This window comes from Salvia hispanica, chromosome 3 (assembly GCF_023119035.1).
Source record: "Salvia hispanica cultivar TCC Black 2014 chromosome 3, UniMelb_Shisp_WGS_1.0, whole genome shotgun sequence".
Lineage (NCBI taxonomy): Eukaryota > Viridiplantae > Streptophyta > Magnoliopsida > Lamiales > Lamiaceae > Salvia > Salvia hispanica.
This window is the reverse complement of record NC_062967.1, coordinates 19984932-20006164: the sequence shown is the minus strand read 5'-3', so window position 1 is coordinate 20006164 and position 21233 is coordinate 19984932. Positions and strand designations below refer to the sequence as shown.

The 21233-nt window shown below is 38.3% G+C and overlaps 2 protein-coding genes across 4 annotated transcripts; both read right to left on the bottom strand.

Annotated features, from left to right (window-relative positions):
* Positions 1 to 262: 262 nt before the first annotated feature.
* Positions 263 to 6663, bottom strand: LOC125213175 (dol-P-Man:Man(6)GlcNAc(2)-PP-Dol alpha-1,2-mannosyltransferase-like). Its single transcript, XM_048113570.1, has 10 exons — positions 6327 to 6663; positions 5815 to 5902; positions 5565 to 5724; positions 4888 to 5105; positions 4441 to 4736; positions 2789 to 2903; positions 2549 to 2687; positions 1060 to 1256; positions 867 to 956; positions 263 to 787 (listed from the first exon to the last, which is right to left on the bottom strand). The coding sequence occupies exons 1-10, from the start codon at positions 6581 to 6583 to the stop codon at positions 653 to 655; spliced, it is 1695 nt and encodes a 564-aa protein (XP_047969527.1). The 5' UTR covers positions 6584 to 6663; the 3' UTR covers positions 263 to 652.
* Positions 6664 to 11220: 4557 nt separating this feature from the next.
* On the bottom strand, positions 11221 to 14435 carry LOC125213172 (G-type lectin S-receptor-like serine/threonine-protein kinase At4g27290). 3 transcript variants are annotated; one of them, XM_048113563.1, is made up of 7 exons: positions 13100 to 14435; positions 12869 to 13027; positions 12664 to 12800; positions 12370 to 12580; positions 12059 to 12296; positions 11835 to 11985; positions 11221 to 11761 (listed from the first exon to the last, which is right to left on the bottom strand). In XM_048113563.1, exons 1-7 carry the CDS (start codon positions 14391 to 14393, stop codon positions 11456 to 11458), a joined length of 2496 nt encoding a protein of 831 aa, XP_047969520.1. In that variant the 5' UTR covers positions 14394 to 14435; the 3' UTR covers positions 11221 to 11455. The 3 variants fall into 3 exon arrangements, with proteins under 3 accessions (XP_047969520.1, XP_047969521.1, XP_047969522.1); XM_048113564.1 differs by having other exon boundaries at positions 12664 to 12794; XM_048113565.1 differs by having other exon boundaries at positions 12884 to 13027.
* Positions 14436 to 21233: the final 6798 nt, after the last annotated feature.

The window sequence follows — 21233 nt, the reverse complement described above, 5'->3', positions numbered from 1 at the left end:
AACATGTTGCCAAGATTAGAGTTTGCCATTTTACCAAACAAAAAAACTCTCACTTCTCTTGTTTATGGAGTGGATACATCATGCTGTTAAATAAAACATTTTATGGTGTTGGAATTAGATACTAGACTTTTTCACATTTTATTTGATGAAACAGTTCCCAATTTATTTCAAATTAAAGTAATTAAATGCTAAATAACCAGGGTAGATAGCTATAAAATTGAACTATCTTAGAATCAATGAAGGGAAAATTACTGGGTGCATATAGATCAAATACCATACTGTTATCAAAGTAATGTATTCTTATACCATATGATCATCTCCTACAACGTAGGCAAACATTCTTAAAAAATAACAGATGCTTGATGTGTGTAATCAAGGAATTTCCTGTAGAAAAAGAAAGCTCCATAACCACAACTAGTGTAGGAGTAAAACCATGGAACCATCCTCATGAACCAAAGCTACAAGACCAACACCAAATCTACAGTTCACAAAACCGATGGAATTGCCAGCACTCTAGAGGGAAATAGATGATGATTGACAGACAATGACGACAGCAGTTATAAGCTGTCAAAAGGAAATTAGCTTGGATCACACTAGCTGATCTGCTCATCACTATAGTGTTACAATGACTTGGGAGAATTCGCTTATGTGGCTACGATTTTGATATTCTCTTCAGTAGTTTGTACAAACCGAACACGTTATTCTGCTGCCAGAGATATGGAATAAAGAATGAACGGTACTTGGGAGGTGACATTTCGCGATCCATGTAATGCATTGCTGCCATTACCTGTGAATAAAACAATCAATGAGATAACTGATAATGTTTTTGTGCACGTGTGTGTGTAAGAGAGAGCGAGAGTTCAGACCTCCCATGTATTCAAGTCACTCCCACGAGGAATGTAAGGTCTTTCGAGATGCAGCTCTACAAGGAAAGTGCATTTGGCAATATCTTGGAGCTGCATTGTTATTAGAAGAAAGAAATGGAGAAAAGTTAAGTCATTGATCCTAGGAAAAAATATATATTCTCAATTTTTTTAGTAAACAGGAAGAATGAGTTACATATTGTTGATCTGTTGCCTGGTTCTTGTTGTTAAAATAGGGTGGAGCAGCAGATGTGCCACCCAAGGTAACGTTGAACGGAAGAGGGAGAAGACCTCGGAATCCATCGTCTATCCATCTCACTTCTCTGATGTACTCAGGGACAAAAAAAGATGATGGGAATCTGTGCCATTCACTTCCAACACACAGGACTGAACCTATAATACGTACAAAACTTTGGCAAAGTGAGAAAAGTGTAAACAAAATACACACAACACCAAAGAAAGATCCTGGAATATTTGAATAACATTTTTAAGAGATACTGCACAAACACAGCTAGATTATATCAAAGAATATCCAGGATATAACAGAGAATGCAAGTGTGCATATTTGTAAATCTTGTCAATGCCTAATAGGGTTATAATCTATGGGTTATGCTGAGAATCCTCACTATGTATACTAATGTGGTACCCCGTACAAAAGAAGCAGGGGTGTTAGCTTTAAATACGCCGTCTTTAGTCTACAGTTGCCAAATTGCAAGCCACATTTATAAAACTCTCGGGCTATATTACTATCATATTAGAAAAATACTAACACTAACTGAGTCCAGCTTTAAGATTTATAAAGCAAATAGCATTTGACAGAAAGATAACATTTTATAAAAAAAGATTATGTCAAGGGTTAGAACCCTAAGAGCTCATTTTTCTTTTTTAGTAAACTATCGGCCTAAAAAGGCTAAGGCCAAAAGTATAGCAATCCAGGCCCACAGTTCGGATACACTAATGATTTTTTAAAATAGAAGGGAACTAATGATGGCTGGATAGAGTAAAGAGTTAGTTATAGTTTATAGCCTAAACACTGAAAAAAGTTCATTACAACCTCAACTTTGATTTAGCTTATTTTATAGCCTGAATTCTGAGATTTCAATTATAGCCCAAACTTTGAGAGGTTGTTAAATTATAGTCAGCAACAATGTCAAGTTTGTGGCTCATTTCCTATTGTTTAAAAGCAAGATTCATTTAATTGATGTATGGGCTTTGCCTACAGTTACAAGACAAATCGACAACGTTGAGCAATGAGGACAAATTTTACTGGAAAAGAGCGAAGAACGACTATTGTCACAGTTTCACCAAAATGTGTCCAATACTGAACCTAAGTTGTTGAGTATCAGTACATCAAAAAGATCGAATTGTCACAGTCGACAAAGTTCAAGCATCAACGAAGGAATTTTATAAAAAGACTGAAAATATGCAACAAACTTTGACAATATTGTTGCTACCGGCTATAATCAAACAATTTCTCAAAGTGCGGACTACAATTGAAAGTTGAAACTTTACTCAAAGTCCATGCTATAAAAAAATAAATCTAAATTAGACTATAATAGAATTTTTTTTTCCAAGTCCAGCCTAGAAAATAAACTAAATCAAAATTGAGGCTATATATACACTGAGAGCGGGAAAGTAGCTATAAACTATGATTAAACCAAGGGAATGTAAAAGGAGGTACCTACCTTCCCCAACATCATCATAGTGTTCCAAATGTTTGTAAATCTCCACAGGAGCTGAATAACCATTGATTAAGGAAAATGTCCTAGAATGAGAGGCACATAAAATGAGTCCAAGAACCAAAGGCCTCACTGCTTTTGCAATCTGTAAAACCACATCAAGATTAAGTTCAATCAGTTGATTCTGCTCCAACCGAGCCAAATCATAATAATAAGAAGATTGTTTTCTGAAGAAAGAAGCCACACCGTAACAAGAAGAGAAGGATCATTAGGATTGTACTTATCCCGAAATAAATCAGGAAGGCTCTCAATGACAGCTGAAGCAGAAACACAACTAAGAGGGTATATCGGATAAAGGAATCTGCAAAACATCAACCACCATTGTCATCTATATTCAGTGTACACTAGCTAAGTACATTTTACCTCTCTGATTTGATGAAAAGATACTAGAGCAATCATAAAAATTACTCCCTCCGTCCCAAGGTAGATGTCTCACTTAACCTTTTTAGTTTGTCCAACAAAAAATGTCACATTTCTTTATTTTGGAAAAAATCACATTTATATATACAAATATGTTTTCACTCCACTCAACACACAAAACAAAATCTCCTAAAATCTTGCGTCATCACCCAAGTATGAAATCTATATTGGGACGGAGGGAGAATTATTTTTTCAATTATATACTGATATGAACGCATCGATTTTCTTGAACTAGTGGAGTGGATAATCATGGAAAGTGGTAGTTAGAAGATCACGAAGAAGTGAGCATTTTCACTCCACTCAACACACAAAACAAAATCTCCTAAAATCTTGCGTCATCACCCAAGTATGAAATCTATATTGGGACGGAGGGAGAATTATTTTTCCAATTATATACTGATATGAATGCATCGATTTTCTTGAACTAGTGGAGTGGATAATCATGGAAAGTGGTAGTTAGAAGATCACGAAGAAGTGAGCAGAGGTTACTCCATGGGCATCAGTTACTTTCTAATACAATAATTATTACTTCTATTAAGTTATTATCATTATAGTATTATCTTTTGGAATTCCATGTGTGAAGAGAACATATATGGTAGGCCTGGAAAAGAGCATCAAAGTATATTATTAGAGAACGATAATGTGGCCAAGACTTTCCTTGTTGGAAAAAGTTTTGAATACTTTTTTCATTCTCATTGAATTCTGTAAGGTTACCATGCCTACTGTACGTTACACTTCTATTGCAAATATCTTATCGAGAGTAAACGGACGAGCCGCCTTTCACTTCGAATCATATACAGTGTCTGCTAACAAGATATCCACAAACCTGAGAGAGTCTTTGCCCATTTTGCTTTAGAAGTTTAGGAGTTGGATACACATAGAATTTCATATAAATGTTTACGTTAAGATAAGGAGACAATCAGATAAAAGGAAGTTTGGCAGTATTTAGGCGTTTTCCAATTTAAGAAATAGCAATGATCCACAACAAAAATATATCCCTCCGTCCCACCTCAAGTGATTTATATTATTTTTTTATCCGTCCCACCAAAAGTGAGTCATTTCCCTTTTTGGAAAAAACCAACACTTTCACACTCCCTACTTTATTATATTTCCTACTTTATTCTCTCTTCACCTCTCTACTATATTCACTCTCTTACTTTATTCTATCCACTTAACTCACTAGTCACTAAAAATACATTTTAATTAAATCCTATGCCCAAAGTAGCGCCTCACTTGAGGTGGGATAGAGTATTAGTGTTTCTACTAGGAAGAGAAGACTTAGTCATGCAACACCTTTAGAGACAAAAAGTGCATAGATTAAGGATAAAGATTGTACAAAAGAAGCCAAACCCAAAGAGGATACATTGAGAAAATTTAAAAAGTTCAAGACTTGAGTCAAAGAAGAATTTCATTTTTACCTCTCTTCCTTGTGCGGCTGCAAAGACATAAAAGCTAGCCAGATATAGACAGGTGAGATGATGACTAACAACTCCGGAGCATATTTTTTCTTTACAATGGGAAGGATCGCAATGAAGAGAAGCGCAAGGATGAAACAAAAGTTGAAGCTATTGAACCCATTCTTCAGGTAAAACAATGGCCCTTCAGTACCATATAAATGGCTCTCTCCACCACCTAAAACATTATATATCAATAGATTGAGAATGGATGATGTCCACTTTCCATAGTAATATTGGTCAACAACAACCGATAGTGCCTGTAGAATTTGAAGGGACGTGTGTAAAGACCATATCAAATAATGGAAGAATTAGAAAATTGGAAGAGATGACAATGTTTATAATAGGTGTATGAAGAGTGGAGCACGAATTTGGTTAGACATGTTTAATTTGTCGGAAAATTACACTCACCACTAGAAAAAGAGAAGTGATGACACCAGACAGAAATGCATGATAAAACCTTTTCTTGAGGGAGAAAATTGTAAGTGGCAGAAATGCTAGGACTGAGAATGGCCAACCAAGAATAACTCCAGTGGCCGCACTTAAAACTGCAGCTGCGGGCTTCTCGAAGAGATAAAGTGCTGATGATAGAGACATCGCATACATAGAGAATGAACTTGGAAGGAAACCTGTATGTGCAGCAGTAATCATGAGTTGATGTGAGAATTTGATGAGAATTCAGGCCTCAATGCTACATGCATTGTTTAGGTTAATAAGTCAAAAGTGGTATCTAAACAATTACTCCTTCCGTCCTTTAAAAATAGCAACTTTTGAAGCAACACGGGTTTTAATGCACGATTGGTAAAGTAAGAGAGAGATAGAAGAAAAAGTGATTGAAGTATTGTTAGTGGAGAATGGGCCCCAACTCATTAGAGAGAAAAAAAAAGCTTCCTAAAATAGAAAGTGCATAATTTTAAGGGACAGACCAAAACGGAAATAGTTGCTATTTTTGAAGGACGGAGGGAGTCTAATTTTTGGGAGTAAATGGATATCCATTATCGACCCTCTTCTTTTTTTAAGTCAGAAGTGGAAACTTCAAAAATGCGTATAATGAAGAGTAAGGACCAGGTCATATTAATTGCACTTACTAGTGCTAGCAAAAAAACAACCGCTGGCCAAGCATAGCATTGCCAGTGTATACGAAGCGAGACGTTTCCCATACTTTCTAGAAAGGGCCACAACAAGGGCAGCATCCGCAATTACAGAGAGAATACCAAGAAAAATCCTAACTGCATAAAAGACTCTCACCTGAGTTTTTAGATTAAAAAGAGTCACTATGAGTAGAAAAAAGTGGGGTTCAGCATAAAAAAAGGAAGGGATTATGAAGAGACATCTTACTTTTTCTTCTCCAAACCACCAAGAAGCAGGCAAACCGACCAATTTGTGGAAAATAATGTACAAGTATGACCTCAACGCAAACTGGGAGCTGCAGAAGGATGCATAAAGGATGTTGGAATCAAATTGTAAAACATGACACTCTTTATCAGAACAAATTTTGATTAGTTTTGTACACTTCCAAGGAACACATTTTAACAGACGGTCACTGACTCTAACAATAGCACAGAGAGTGAAAAGTCTTAAATATCTGTAATCACAAAAGATAAAATTAAGTATGATAATAAAGAGATTCGACGTTGCAGTTATAGACATGGCGTATATCCTTGAGCAATTATGGAACAGAACATGTCAATGTTAATGATATTTCCATCTCCTTCAAGGCAATTCACAACTAAGGAACGGTAGAAAGGAAAAAACACAACAACAGACGAACAGATCAGTGAATCAATCGCCGCAAAAGAAAACCTAAGCGATCAACGAATTGAAAACAAAAAATAAAAATGGGCGGTGACCTGTATTCCCAGGTTTGGAATCCGGTGTTGTAGAGTAGGAAATGGAGAGGCTCCCAATAATTGAAGACCTCGTCGCAGTCGTGAATAATGTTGGATGAGGCGCTCATGTAGCGCAGCACTGCCAGTGACACCAGCGGCAGGAACCACCCGAGCCTCTGGTCGGCGGCTGGCTTATCCGGTTTGTCCACCTTGGAGTAGGGAGAAGGGGTCTGGAGATCGGGCGGCGAGGAGCGCCGCTGCCTCGTCGTTAGAGCCATGTAGTGATGCTTTTTCCCTCTGTTTTTTGCTTGTGCTTTCGGTAATGTCAGTCAGCTCCGCCTCCGGGTCTTTCACTTTAAACCGCTCGGGTTGGTACCCAGTAATAAAGTTTACTAGTACTCCCTTTTCTTTTTCCCTTGTTTTTTTTTCCTCGAAGTATACTACTCCTATTTTCATTGTTTCGTAAAAGTATGTATTATTCAGAAATTAATTTACCATCTCTATTTCATAAAAATATGTGTATTTTCCATTGTTCGTTTCATAAAAATATGTGTTTGCATTTTTGGAAAGTGAAAATTTATTTATTGATTTTAAGAATAAATAAAATTATTATTATGTCACAATAATTGAAATGGTGGAGAGGTAATGGAGTTGGACTTGCATACACGAATTCTATGGCTCGAATTCGATTGAACTCAAATTTTTGAAATAACTGCTGAAAATCAAGCCCCGGTCGAACCGGTCGGTTCATCCGGTTCAAAACAGCCCAACCTCCTGAGGGCTTTATATGTTCAAAACACTGACTATAACCGACCGATTTTCTTATCGATAAGCGTGCTGCTATTTTAATTTTCTGAGAAATACTCTCTCTGTCCATTTAAAATGAAACGTTTTCCTTTTTTTGGCTGTCCCATTAAAAATGAAACGTTTGTTAAAATGGAAACAACTTTCTCTCTATTTTTTCATTTCTCTTACTTTACTCAACCTTCATTAACTCATAAAATAACACTACATAAAATCTCTCCTGATTTCCAAATATTTCATTTTAAGTGGAACGGAGGGAGTATATGGTAATGAAATATAACTCATTATTATTTTCTAAGCACATAAATTATTTCATATAGTGTAATTATCTAATAGAACTCATAAAAATATAAAAACGACAGTACTTATTCCAAATAAATTTGATTTGTTTTACTTCTTTCTACCGCACTATTCACGCCGGATTTGCTTCCGAGCACCATTGATGGTACTTGGAAATTGCTTTGTTATATTCATCATTTTACATATTTTGTGGCTATGTAGATGTGCTCGGAAAATGCTCAGTTATTTTAATTTTTGCTCAAAAATGTGCTTGCAATGTTGTCAGAAATTTGCAAGCACACCTGTGCTGCTTAGTGTTTGGTGGTTGGATACGATTTTCCAAAATAAGAATGTAATATTTTTTGTGGGATAAATTAGAAAAAAAAAGTGTGATATTTATTATAGTACGGGAGGAATACCATATTTTTTCAATATTGTATTATATAAAGTTCAATTGATAGTTTTGATAACTTACATAGACCGTTATAATTTATGTTTTTTAAAGTATAGTTCTATTAATAATTATATTAAATAATTTATAAATTTTGCAAGATCAATCACACGAGTTTAATACGATGTGATAGAACTATTTAAATATTTTGCAAGATTTGATAAATTTTGAACTTATGTACTGTATAGAATAAGTTATATGTAAATACAAAAATAATGAGTTACGCTATACTTTACAAATAGAAAAATAAAATAGTAGCACTGTTATCTATAAGAAAATCGCTAGCTAATTATTAATCAATGAAAGAAAGAAAAACCAAAAAAGGCGAAAGAAAAAAATAATAAGAGAAAAAGGAATAAAATACTATAGCACCGAAGTGAATAAAATATTTAAAGGATAGAAAGAAGTAAAAGTAGGAATTTCATATTTGCGTTAAAACGACCGTGTTTCACTCCACAGCACCCTCTGATGTGATTAATCCACATTGGAGGATCCACTTCCCTCTTACTTTATCAATTTTATCTTAATTCTTGTGCTATATTTATTGTTCATATTTTTATGGAATGAAACGAGTATAATTTAAAAAGTAATAGAGAGCAAACAATGATAGAAAAGCAATATTGATGGATAGTGGGATATACATTATTATTACTCCTTCTGTCTCACTTTAAGAGTTTCATTTGAGTTCGGCACAAATTTTAACAAATATAAAGAAAAAGTGATGGAAAAAATAGTGAAATGTTGATCCTACTTTTATATAGTACTCCCTCTGTCCCACAATAATTGTCACTCTTATTGTGGGCACTAGTTTTAAGAAAAGTAAAGAAGAGTTGGTTGAAAAAGTTAGTGGAATGTGAGACCTACTAACCATTTATGGTAAAAATAAAGTGTGACGATTATTGTGGGACGGACCTAAATGGAAAAGAATGACAATTATTGTGGGACGGATGGAGTATTATTTTATAATAAAATGTGAGTGAAAAAAGGTTAGTGGATTGTTGGGCATATTATCATTTATAGAATATTCTAATCAGGACTCCTAAAGTGGGATACTTAAAAATAATAAATCGGGACTCCTAAAGTGGGACGGAGGGAGTAGTATTTAATGATGAGCTTGATAAGACTCGTTACAAGCATGGTTTTATAGGGGCTTATTACACTAACATAGTTGATAATGTGAGAAAAAGTGGTGAATTTGAGTGTGTAGGGGCTATAAAGTGTTGAAGCGGCAAAGTGTAGGAACAACTTGATCACTCGGAAAGAAGCGAAAAATGATCAGAATCGAAGATAAGTTGGTCAGTTGCGGACAAGTAATGAAGCCTGCTTAGACAACAAGTTGATCAAGTGGAGTTCACCACAAGAGATGATGAGTCATAGGAGAGAGAAGAAACATCAAGGGCATTAATGTCAAGACATGATGGGCTTACCCTATGGATTTGAGCCCAATGTCATCCTATAAATAGTAGAGAGAGTGTACACAAGAGAGAGTTCGACACCATCATCATCTTTAGTCACCTCATTTTCATACTTTACATTCGTAGCATGGAGTAAGCAAGTTCGTAGCAGTTGGAGTCATCGTTCTACCCCTACTTTCCTCTCTTCTTCCTCGTCAAGGAAGGAGAGACCTAGATCTGTCAAGAAGTCATCGTAGTTTGTGTTTTCCTTACACCCCGAGGGGTCAAAACAATTTCTACTCTGTTTTTAGTTCATCTTTTCCATAACTCAGTTGTTTTAATGTTTTTCTCCTAGTTGCTACTCTAGTTATCTTTCCGTTTGTTAATCGATCTTTAAATCTTTGTTTTGGATTCTGCTTTAGTTGTGTTTGTTAAAGATCGTTTATGAAATGAAGTTTTTAATGCACGATATTTTGGATCTGATGTTTTTTGCTTTCATTGCTTTCGTTTAGTTTTAGCTCAATTCTGATTCAAAGTTATATCTGCATAATTTAGTTGTTCAAGCTTAGATCTGAGTTTGAATGGAGTTTGCGATGCATGTTAGCAGGGACGGATCCATATGAGGATCACAAGGGGCAATTGCCCAGCTGAAAAAAATTATTTATACTATTTTGATCATTAATTTTTAAATGTTTTTGAAATATCCTCTATATATGCCCCTTCTCTACTTCTTAAAATATCTTTATATATACTTTTGCCCCATCTGTATGGAATTTCTGGCTCCGTCCTTGCATGTTAGTGTAGATTAGTTGATCTCTGAGTTAGATTATCTGCTGATGTTTGCTTGCTGTTCTGTTTTCAATTTCTCGTAGGTAGATTTACGTTTTAGTTCGTCAATAACGAGGCTTTTAATTTTATTGGGTTTGGAGAAAATAGGATCCACATTTCCTTGTACAGTTTCCTCCCATCAGCCATTTAAGAATCCACAATTTTCCATTTATATATAGGACAAGAGGAAGAGGAGTGTGGTGTTTAGAAATACTACCAAATAGGAGTACCGAGTACCAACAAAAGCTTTAATCACTAATAATGAAAATGTTAAGCCACTGCAAAACTAAACTACACCGCTATCCTTTTGTTATGAAGTACTCCTAGAATAAACTTATCAGACATTAAACGCCCAAAATTATTAAACACAAAAATGCAAGTCACCTCATCGATATAAGGCTTATTAGACCACATATGAGGTGGTAATTGGGCACCCCATGAATCAAATATCTGTGTGTATGCAATGAGGTCCACTTGGTGGACAATGTATTCATCTATTTCCTCTGCAAAAAGATAAGTAAGACAGAAGATTCCTTGGTGCAATGAAATTTGCACAATGACATCACTGGCTTGACTAACAAAGGATCTTCTTCCATTTCAGATAATCTAAACTAATTCAACAGATTTAGATCATTTACCAGTTACTAGTAAGATTTCAGACATAATACTTCTAAAGGAACACATTTAATGATGAAAGCTCCTTGTTCTTCTCTACTCTTCAGCTGATCATAGATGCTTAAATTTATAGGCCAAATTACACCAAAATTCACCATATATTATTAGAAAAAGAAGAAAAATCAAAATCCAATGCGCTGCGTGACAAAAGAGACAAGAGTGCATCAGCTACAAAGGTGATTGAACCAACCAACTGATGGTGCCAAGCTCAAGAGGTGGCTCAGCCTCAGGATAAGACCGAGAGCGCTGTCGAAGTGGAGGAGGATCCTGATAGTGCTCGCAAGAGGGACCACACACGCAGCTGGAGATTCTCGTTTTATTGATTCGCATTATAATCGTCATCATTCAGTAATCTACAAAGCTTCTTTCTTCACCTCAAAACATCCTTTTTCGTTGCGAAGTGCACTCACAAATTGAGTTACGAAATTGAACTAATTAACCTCTTGAACCACCCACAAATCGAGAAACCACAGACATGTCATAATGAAATCAAAATAATGTTATATTCATATGCCAATCAATACTTTATTATACACAACAGAAACTGAATGTTCATCATTCTTCAAACTTTGTTTGTTTGGAACATCTCAGGACACCAACTAAGATGCCTAGCATGAAAAATTTCAAATAAATGGCTGTATATAATTTTTTATCTCTCTCTCTTTCTTAGTTACAGAACACCAAATAATTAACACAATGTACAAAAACAGTTTTGACTCCTATCTGCCTTGTGTCCAAGTGATTGTAAGTTGATTATGCGAAGCTGTCGGATTGGAGCTGTTGGAGCTGTGATCGATAGAAATGTCCCTCTCCGTGAAGAAACCTGGCTGCTTCGCCTGTGGCAGCGTCACTTCATTCCCCAGCATGAACACCACAGACGACATGTTTGGCCTGTCGTCTGGGCTATTCTGCACGCACAGCAGCCCCACATGGATCGCACGTTCCACTTGTCCCAAGTCGAACGCCTCATCCAGACAAGGATCAACTAGTTTTCTCAAACTATCTTCCTTGTAAAGACTCCACGCCTGCACACAGTTTCAGTTGCTTCAGATGATCAATCACTTAAAAGAATAAGAAAAAGTGAAGAGTACTGCTTACATGTCCAAGAAGGTTGAGATTATGGTCTTTAAGGAGGAAACCTCTGTTTCTGTGGCCGCTAACAAGCTCCAGCACCAGAACACCGAAACTGAAAACATCGGATTTGACTGAAAACAACCCGTCTATAGCGTATTCTGGAGACATGTAGCCGCTGTGAAAGAGTAATTCATGTTAGGATACATATGTTTAGTAAAATCAGATTTATTTAAACTTGATTTTCTTACTATGTTCCAACAACTCTGCGCGTCTGAGCTTCTGTTTGGTTTCCTCCGAAGCTCCTAGCTAATCCAAAGTCAGATATCTTGGGAATCATATCAGCATCAAGCAATATGTTGCTAGCTTTGAGGTCGCGGTGGATGATTCTCAGCCTCGAATCTTGATGAAGATATAGTAGCCCTTTAGCAATTCCGTTGATGATATCGAAGCGCTTTTGCCAGTCAAGGAGCCTACTCTTTTCTTTGTCTGTCCAAACATATGTATGATTAGAAGAGAGCCAAAGTGAGTTTATATTTAGAGTTAGGAAAAAGTTTGTCACCAAATAACGTTAAGTCGAGGCTATGATTAGGCATGTATTCGTAGATCAACATGTACTCCTCTCCTTGAGCGCAAAATCCCAGAGTCCTCACTAGATTACGATGCTGAAGTTTGGCTATCAGCATCACTTCATTTCTCAGCTCGTTCACTCCTTGGCTCGACGTCTTTGACAAGCGTTTCACAGCAATTTCTTGCCCGTCTTCCAACATGCCCTGAACACCATTTTGAAAATGTGAAATGCCAACTATGCCATACAAATAACTTGAAATTGCAAAGAAATAGTAGCATCTTTTACCCTATAAACAGGTCCAAATCCGCCCTCACCAAGCTTGTTCTTGTTTGAAAAATTATCAGTAGCTTTCATGACCGTAGGCAAGCTAAAGAACGGCAGCTCCCCTTCTTTCACATGAGTTGCATTGAACAGCCCTACAACTGCACAACATCAACATCAAATTCAATCACACAGAATCTACACAACTTAAACACATAACTATACATACCTTCATCGTTCATACTTGTATCATTCTTTCTCCTCCGGCCATAAACATAAACGAAGATTAGGCACACAAAAACCATCACCACTACCGACGTAGTACTTGCTATAACTATAGTTCTTGTTCTCCCTCTATTTCCGCCATTGCTGCTCGTGCTCGACACATCTTCAATCAAATAAAACCAATCATCAAAACTAATCTATCTCACATCTTGTTGATCAGAAGCTTCTTACTTACCACCAGGCTCAGAAGCAGCCATTCTAATATAAAGATCCTGGCCGGACGAAGCCATAGCTCTGATATCGATCAAGTCGCCATGGTAGTACAAGCAACCACTCCCGTCTCCACTGATATTGAGCTGAGTATACGCCACACACGAACAGTCCCTCAAGCAATCCAACTGGCACTCCGCAAGGCTCCTCCTCTCCACATTGTAAGTAGTGTTGCGAGTATCAGGCAGCTTGATGGCAGAGTACTTCAAAAACTTATCCCCAGCACAGCTCAACGCAATCCTCCTCACGCACCCATCCGACCAGTCCGCACGCCCCCAGCTCTCCGGATCCCTCGGCACAAACCTGTCAAGACATCCGCACGACGGAGAGGTACCCGCATTGCAGCTGCCGTGTGGACCGCACCGCGCGTAATTGTCGCAGTTGTCCACCGGCAAGTTGGTGTAAGATGCCCACGAATTTGTCCGATTGTTCCACGTGGAGCGCACTCCCTCACCGTTGGGATTCAGCCTCGACATCGATAAGACCGAGTCCCCGATGATGCCCTCTGTATAACGCACCTCGTTGGGGAAAATCTGCAGCGACAAGTAGTAGGTCGGGTCGTTGCTCGTGTCGGGGGCCCCGCTCCAATAGAGCCCGTTCCACGGCCCGATCCTGTACTGGATGATATCTCCCTTCTTCAATAACATCTGCGGGTATCCGGTGGGGTCCACGTGCGACGAATACTCGCCTTTCGCGGGATCATCGTCGCTCTTCCACGACGAAATGTAGGTCTCGACGCCGGTGACGTAGTTCCACCCCAGGCGGATTCCGGACAACAAGGTATCGCAGGGGTAATCGAAGCTCTGCCACGTAAATCTATCATCGTTTGCATCTTTGACGATGAGATTCCCGGAGTCGAGCAATTGCGCGATTGGATTTGGGGCTGGAGTCGTAAGCGCCGACGACCAGACGGTGCTGTTAGTTCTGTTAAGAATAGCAAGGACGCCGGGCGCCGTCACCGTTAACACGCCAAATCTGTCTGTGAGCGGAGACTCTCTGTTTGCGACCCACACATATGTGGGAACGCTTATTTTGCTGTACCAGATTCCAACGTAGCGATTGGTGGAATTGTTGAGGTTGAAGAAACCGAGCTCGAATACTCCGTTTGCAGAAACGAGTGTTTCTCCATCAGTGATTCTTGCAGAGGTGGTTATGGTGTCGCTTGCAGTTGCAGTAGAACGGATTAGCAGAAAATAAATGAGTAAAAATTGGTTTCGGAATTTGTCCATGCCTGCAGCTGATGTCTTCAACTTTGACATCAGATATGATATGGCATCATCAACCTAATTCCGGTCAAAAATAAACGAAATCAAGTCGTCGTTCAAATTGATGCTAAACTTATTTATTTTCCCACAATGGCGGCCGACCCAAATGTAATTTTCGCTGTATCAATGAAAGTCAAACTTCATCAATTTATTAAGTATTACACTTATTTTGATCCTTAACATTCGCTTGTGCAATGGAGTGCTCAACTTTTTCTATTTAATGTCAAGAAACTTCCTTCAAAGTCCAAATTTTATCCACTACACAATGTGGTACTGTATATTAAAGCAATAATAACCAAATCATATCCTCAATAAATGGAGAAATTTGTAAATAGCAGATAAAGAAAGATGAGAAAAATAAGATATAGGAAAAAGGTAATGAAATAATATTAGTAGATTTAGGGATGGCACGGTACGGTATACCGCACCGAGAATGTCATACCGCATATCGTACCACAAATTGTGGTATGACTAAATGCCATACCTATACCTTACCGAATTTTTCGGTATACCTTTGAAAACCTTTACCTTACCGACATTTCGGTATGCCGTACCGTGTTGCGGTATACCGCGGTATACCGCAAATCATACCTGTTTGATATATAAAATATTGAAGAATTGAGATTTAGAATTAGGGCAGAATAATGAATTAATGATGGCTGCTACTGCTTTACGAATTATGCTTCTAATCTTTCTTTAGTTTTAAAAATATAAATATTATAATTTTATAAATAATATATATATTAAAAAAATATATCTATTAACGGTATATACCGTAATTTTGCAGTACATACCGTAATTGCGGTATGATGCGGTATACCGCGGTATATGCAAAATCCATACCTTTACCGTACCTTAATCTACCGGTAAGGTATCATACCATACCGAAAAGTGCGGTATACCGAAAATTCAGTATTTTTTCGGTATGGTAAGTGCGGTATTTTGGTATTTCGGTATGTTTTGCCAGCCCTAAGTAGATTATGGAATTTACGGTATTAATGGTGTCCAATTAATTAAAAAAAATTATATTTAAACTTAGTTTAATTTTGGAGGAAAGCCCAAAAAGATAAAATTAGTCTTTTTTTTAGAACTGATTTTAGTTTTGCTTCAAAAATTTTAGGTTTTAAAATTTAATTCAATTTAAAACTCATAACAATCAGATCCACTAACCAATTTGATATATAAAAACACTAATAACAGATCTGTATTATTTATATTTACTTGTTTCCTAATATTATTCTATTTAGTACTAGCAAATTTGATATATAAAAACAATAATAACAGATCTATGTTATTTATATTTACTTCTTTCCTATTATTCTATTTAGCAGTAGCAAGTTGGTTAGGGTACTAGCATTATTTGAAAATACATTATGTTATTTTCATGTTTATTGTGGGTTAAGTAGAATATGGAAGTCCATGCTCGAATGCCACGACAATTAGTGTCAAGCCATTGAGAAGCTAAACGTTTAGACACCATCACGTCCCAACGGATGCTCAGTTTGAAGCCAGTCGCAGCATGAACACGATCTTGTTAATTGGAGCATGTGGTTCTCTCGTTGGGTTGGTGATTATGTCCGAGCGCTGGATGAAATGCCTGCTCTACATACCCGAAGAGACCCCAAATGGGATAGTGCCATTCTCTCCCGGTAGGATGGGTGCCACTGCAGTGTTTGTTGTGTGTAACCACTGGTCACAGTCACCGGAATAAAGATGGGAGGAAACTCAATAGTCTTGAGAAGGAAGACCAGAAGAAACGCAAGAAGATTTAGTCATTAGAGAGAAAGATGGGTGATCTCTACTTATCCTAAAGGATTTGTACAAGGACTCCATCCATTCCATATCAATTGATTCATTTTTCTATTTTGAGAAGTTCCAAGATAACTGAGTTATTTCTATTTTTGGCAAAAAAATAATCATTTCTTACTTTATTCTCTTTCTATCTCTCTTACTTTATTCACTATTCACTTTAACTTACTATTCTTAATATCTATGCCGAAAAGAAGCGTTTCTGTTAAGAAGGAATTGAGGGAGTAACAATCAAAGAAAACCGAATGTTGAAGGATACGTGGCTTAGATTGCACAACAACTGGACCGGGCCAAGGACCTCTACAATTTCAACTGATAGTCACCGTAGGTCGACAGTCAGAACCTGAAACCCTAAGGTTTCACCGATTACCGCACACTACGTTCTACTCAACACTAAGATATCACCACACTCACAAGGAACTCGCATATACGCCTCACAAATACAAGGATATCTCAGATCTCAACAAAAGAACCGCAGGAATCTCATCCAGCTTAGCAAGTCGAACACAGAAGTTGAACTAAACTAAGCATCAGACCTTGCAAAACAACCCGGAGATTGCTTCAGCTAGATATTACACCGTTCAAACTCATTAATAGGAAAGAAGGAACAGACGCAAGAGATGATCGAAGGCGGTTAAAAAAAAGAAAGTTCTAAAGAGAAGCGAAAGAGAAGCCAAAACCCTAATCACAAGAGAGAGATCATATGAATGGATGATTGGAATGAGAGAGACCAAGGGTCGGGCCAGTTTAACCTCATAGAAGAAGCACACTCAAGATCCGATGGCTCACAGCCTCAATCCACGTGGAGTGCCACATGGCAGCCATCAGTGATGCCTCAATAAATGATGGATTGACCTACATTTGGGCCAACACAACATATTTGGCTCAGATGCATAACTCAATTAAATGTTGAGCCCAATATGCATTAGGTTCACAAATAATATCCTACAATAGTGTTTTCGTACTTTTTGTTCTTTTGTTTTTTATTTCTATTTCTCATTTCGTCATAGAAACCATCCCTCTTTGATTGTCTAGATAGTTATCGAGATTATGTAACAATACTTACTCCCTTTGTCCCTTAAATTTTGTCATATTTTTTCATTTTCGTCCGTCCCACAAAATTTGTCACATTTCACTTTTTACGATTTTTGATAGTGGCCTCCATATTCAACTAACTCATTTCAACTCACATTTATTATAAAATTAATATTATATAAAAGTAGGACTCACTCTCTACTAACTTTTTCAACTCACTTTCCATTATATTTCTTAAAACCCGTATCCGGTCAAAGTGTGACAAAATTTAAGGGATGGAGGGTGAAAGTCCAGTGTTATCGATGTGTGTAGTTAAAGTGTTGGTCAAGTTTCTCAGATTCAGAGAATCTGCTAGATCACAAGGTCTAGGAACTCAAAGAATCCTCGAAATCCTCGGTCGTTGGACACACAATCTTTTTCTGTTTCAAAAACCCTCAACCCAAGAGACTAAGAACTAGCATAAGGAAGTAGGGATCGAATCCCACAAAGATGGAAGCGTAAGAAAGCATTTAAGAGATTTTAGAAAAGGGGTTGGCTGCTGTCCCGCAATTTTGGGTTGAGAGATTCCACTAGACTGAAATTGAAATTAACTACCAGCTAGATCTACGAAACTAAAGACTCGCATACATGCGTCATACCCAAAACTTCGCACAACTCAATAGGATAGCAACAATGATTCCTCGACCTAACAGACAGAGATTACCTAACTAGCTAAACATAAATCAAACATGCGGTGGGGACCATCTCCCAAAATTGCAAAGGTACGAATGAAAAAGCTGCAAATAACTAACTACGAATTCAACTAACATCCATCTTCATATCTTCAACCGATTCAAGCATAAACATGAATAAAATAGAGCAACAACCCAGATTAAAACAGAACACGGTGACTCGAACGTCGGAAAACACGATTCACTTGAAAATGCTCAGATCTACGATTGCTAGACGAAGTAAACTAAAAAAAACAATAAACAGAACCTAACAACCATGCAGAATTTAACAGATCTAAACATCGGACGCTTCATCCGCTCCGAATCCAAGCAGTCCACAACAAACCACAGCAAATTCCATCTTTGATCACTCCGATCTAACCAAATTCCTCCGATCAACTACAATCCATCATAATTCAACTCCAACAAAATAGATCAAGTGCAAAAAGCATCCATAGCAAGTAAATTAACACAATCTTCGTCGAAGACGAAATCAATATCGGTATGCAGGAGATGGGTAAGTGGCTGAGCAATCTTCGCGAAGTCCCTTATGAATCTTCTATAAAACCGGCATGCCCTAGGAATCCCCTGAATTCTTTCTGATTCGTCGGGTAAGGTAACTTCGAAATCACATCGACTTTTGTTTTGTCCACCTGTATGCCCCTCTCCGAGACTACATGGCCTAGGATGATTCCCTCTGGCACCATGAAGTGACATTTCTCAAAGTTCAGAACCAAATTCTTTTCCTGACATCTTCTCAACTCGAGGTCTGGGTTGGCTAAACAGGAATCAAAAGATTTCCCATACACGGTGAAGTCGTACATGAAGATCTCAATGCATATCTCCAGTAGATCCGAGAAGATACTCATCATACAATGTTGAAAAGTGCCTGGCGCATTGCACAGACCGAATGACATTCTTCTGTAGTCGTACGTACCAAATGGGCACGTGAACGTAGTCTTCTCCTAGTCTTCGGGATCTACATAGATCTGGAAGTATCCATTATATCCGTTAAGAAAACAAAAATACTGTTTTCCAGCCAGCCTCTCTAGCATCTAATCAATGAAAGGCAATGGGAAATGATCCTTACTAATAACTTCATTCATCTTCCGATAGTCGATACACATTCTCCATCCTGTCACCAGCCGAGTGGGCACCAATTCATTTTTATCATTCTTGACCACTTGTATCCCTGACTTCTTGGGCACCATGTGGACCGGACTGACCCATTCACTATCTGGGATGGAGTGAATAATGCCTAGAGACAGCAGATTAAAAACTTTCTTAAGAACTTCCTCCCTCGTGATCGGATTCAGCTTACGTTGTGGATCCCTATGGGCCTTTGCACCTTCTTCCAATCTGATGTGGTACATGCAAAGATCAGAGATAATTCCTAATAAGTCTGAGAGAGTCCATCCTATGGCTTTCTTGTTCCTTCTGATCACCTCCAGTAGTTCCCTTTCCTGCTCCTCGGTCAAGTTGCTGTTGACGATGACTGGGAACGTCTCATTTTATTCCAGATATGCATACATGAGGCCTGGCGGGAGCGTTTTCAATTCATTCTTAGGTGTACTTTACTACTTGCTTCCTGGGGCAAGGGATTTTTCTCTGTCGCATCAGTCGTCATTCCCTTCTCGGACACAGAAGAATTTTCCACACTAGCCACATGGGCCAATCCCCTCGACCTGGCTGATTCCGGATTCCTACAAAACTCTGAAATAGCATCGGCTAGCTCTTCGTCTGCTAACTCCCTTGTGTGCATTGCCTCGCACCATCCTGCTACCTCTTTGACAATAGAGTGGCTCAACTCTGAATTATCAATCTGCTCCTGCATTAACTCAGTCTCAAGATATTCCTGGACCAGGGGGTTAATAACATCGATAGCATGCAAATTTTCAACATCTAACGGTTTTTTCATAGCTTCATCAATGCTAAATGTATATTTCTCCCCATGATAATCCAGGCATATGGTTCCATCAAAAACATCAATTATTGTCTTAGCGGTGCGTAGAAATGGTCTACCTAAAAGCACGCCGCTAGACTCAACAGATTCATTCTCACTCATTTTAATCACATGAAAATCAGCCGGGTACAAGAAATCATGTACTTTAACTATTACATTCTCCAGCACACCTTCGGGGCAAATGCATGTCCTATCAGCCAATTGGATTACCACCTTCGTGTCAACCATTTTAACTCCTATCAACTTCTTATATGGAAAGCGGTAAAACATTTATCGACGCCCCTAGGTCACACATAGCATGTTCAATTTTTATGTCACCCAGAGAAATGGGTAAAGTGAACATACCTGGGTCAGTGCATTTTGAAGGCATTCTCCTCTTCTGTATCACTGCTGACACGTTCTCTCCAATCACTATCTTTTCATTGGGCTTAGTCTTTCCAGCAATGAATTCCTTGATGAACTTGCTAAAGGTAGGCAGCTTCAGAACCTGCAGCAATGGCAGGTTGATTTCCAACTTGCCAAAAATCTCCATGAAGTTCTCAGTATCATCCTTCTTCTTCTTAGCTTCCCCTCGGTAAGGGAATGACTTCATTCGTTTTAATGCACTGTGGAACCTCCAGCTGAAGGCTCACCAGTTTCCTTCCTTACCTCTTCAATCTCCACCTCTGGTTCTGGGTCTAGGAAAAATGGATCAGCCGCTAGGGGTAGCGGTCTTTCCAGATCACTTTCCTGAAGACCATCCTCGACTCTAATGTTCCTTATCTCCGTACTCCTTCGGTCAGGAACTAAACTCTCCCTCTCCTGGCTTACCACGGGGGGTACATCTTTATCATCCTTCATTACTGGACCTTCATAGCCACGTCCTGATCTCAGAGTAATCTGACTGATATTTGCTCGGTCGGTGGTTTCACCGAGGTTGGTATCCTTCCTTCATTCCCTCGCATTTCGCCCAGGGAGGTTGCGATTTGGGACAATTGTTTTGCCATCATTTCTGTAACCGCTTTGTGTTCCAGCTGGGAATCCTAAAGTTTATGCATCACATCATTGTTGGATTGCATGTTGTTCTACATATGCTGTTGAGAACTGACTAGGTCATGCACCATATCATCGAGATTCCTCTGGGGTAAATAGTTGGGTTGACTGGAACTCGATCCCTGACCATGGTTCAGTCCGCTCCCCTGATTCAGGTGGAAGTTCCCTTGACCTCCTGTGTTGATTTCCTGACCCTTGATTTCCTTGGTGGTTGAGCTGGAAGTGCTGATAATTCCCGGCGGTGTTTCTCTGGTGTGGCGGCACATAAGAGCTCCCTTGGTTGTT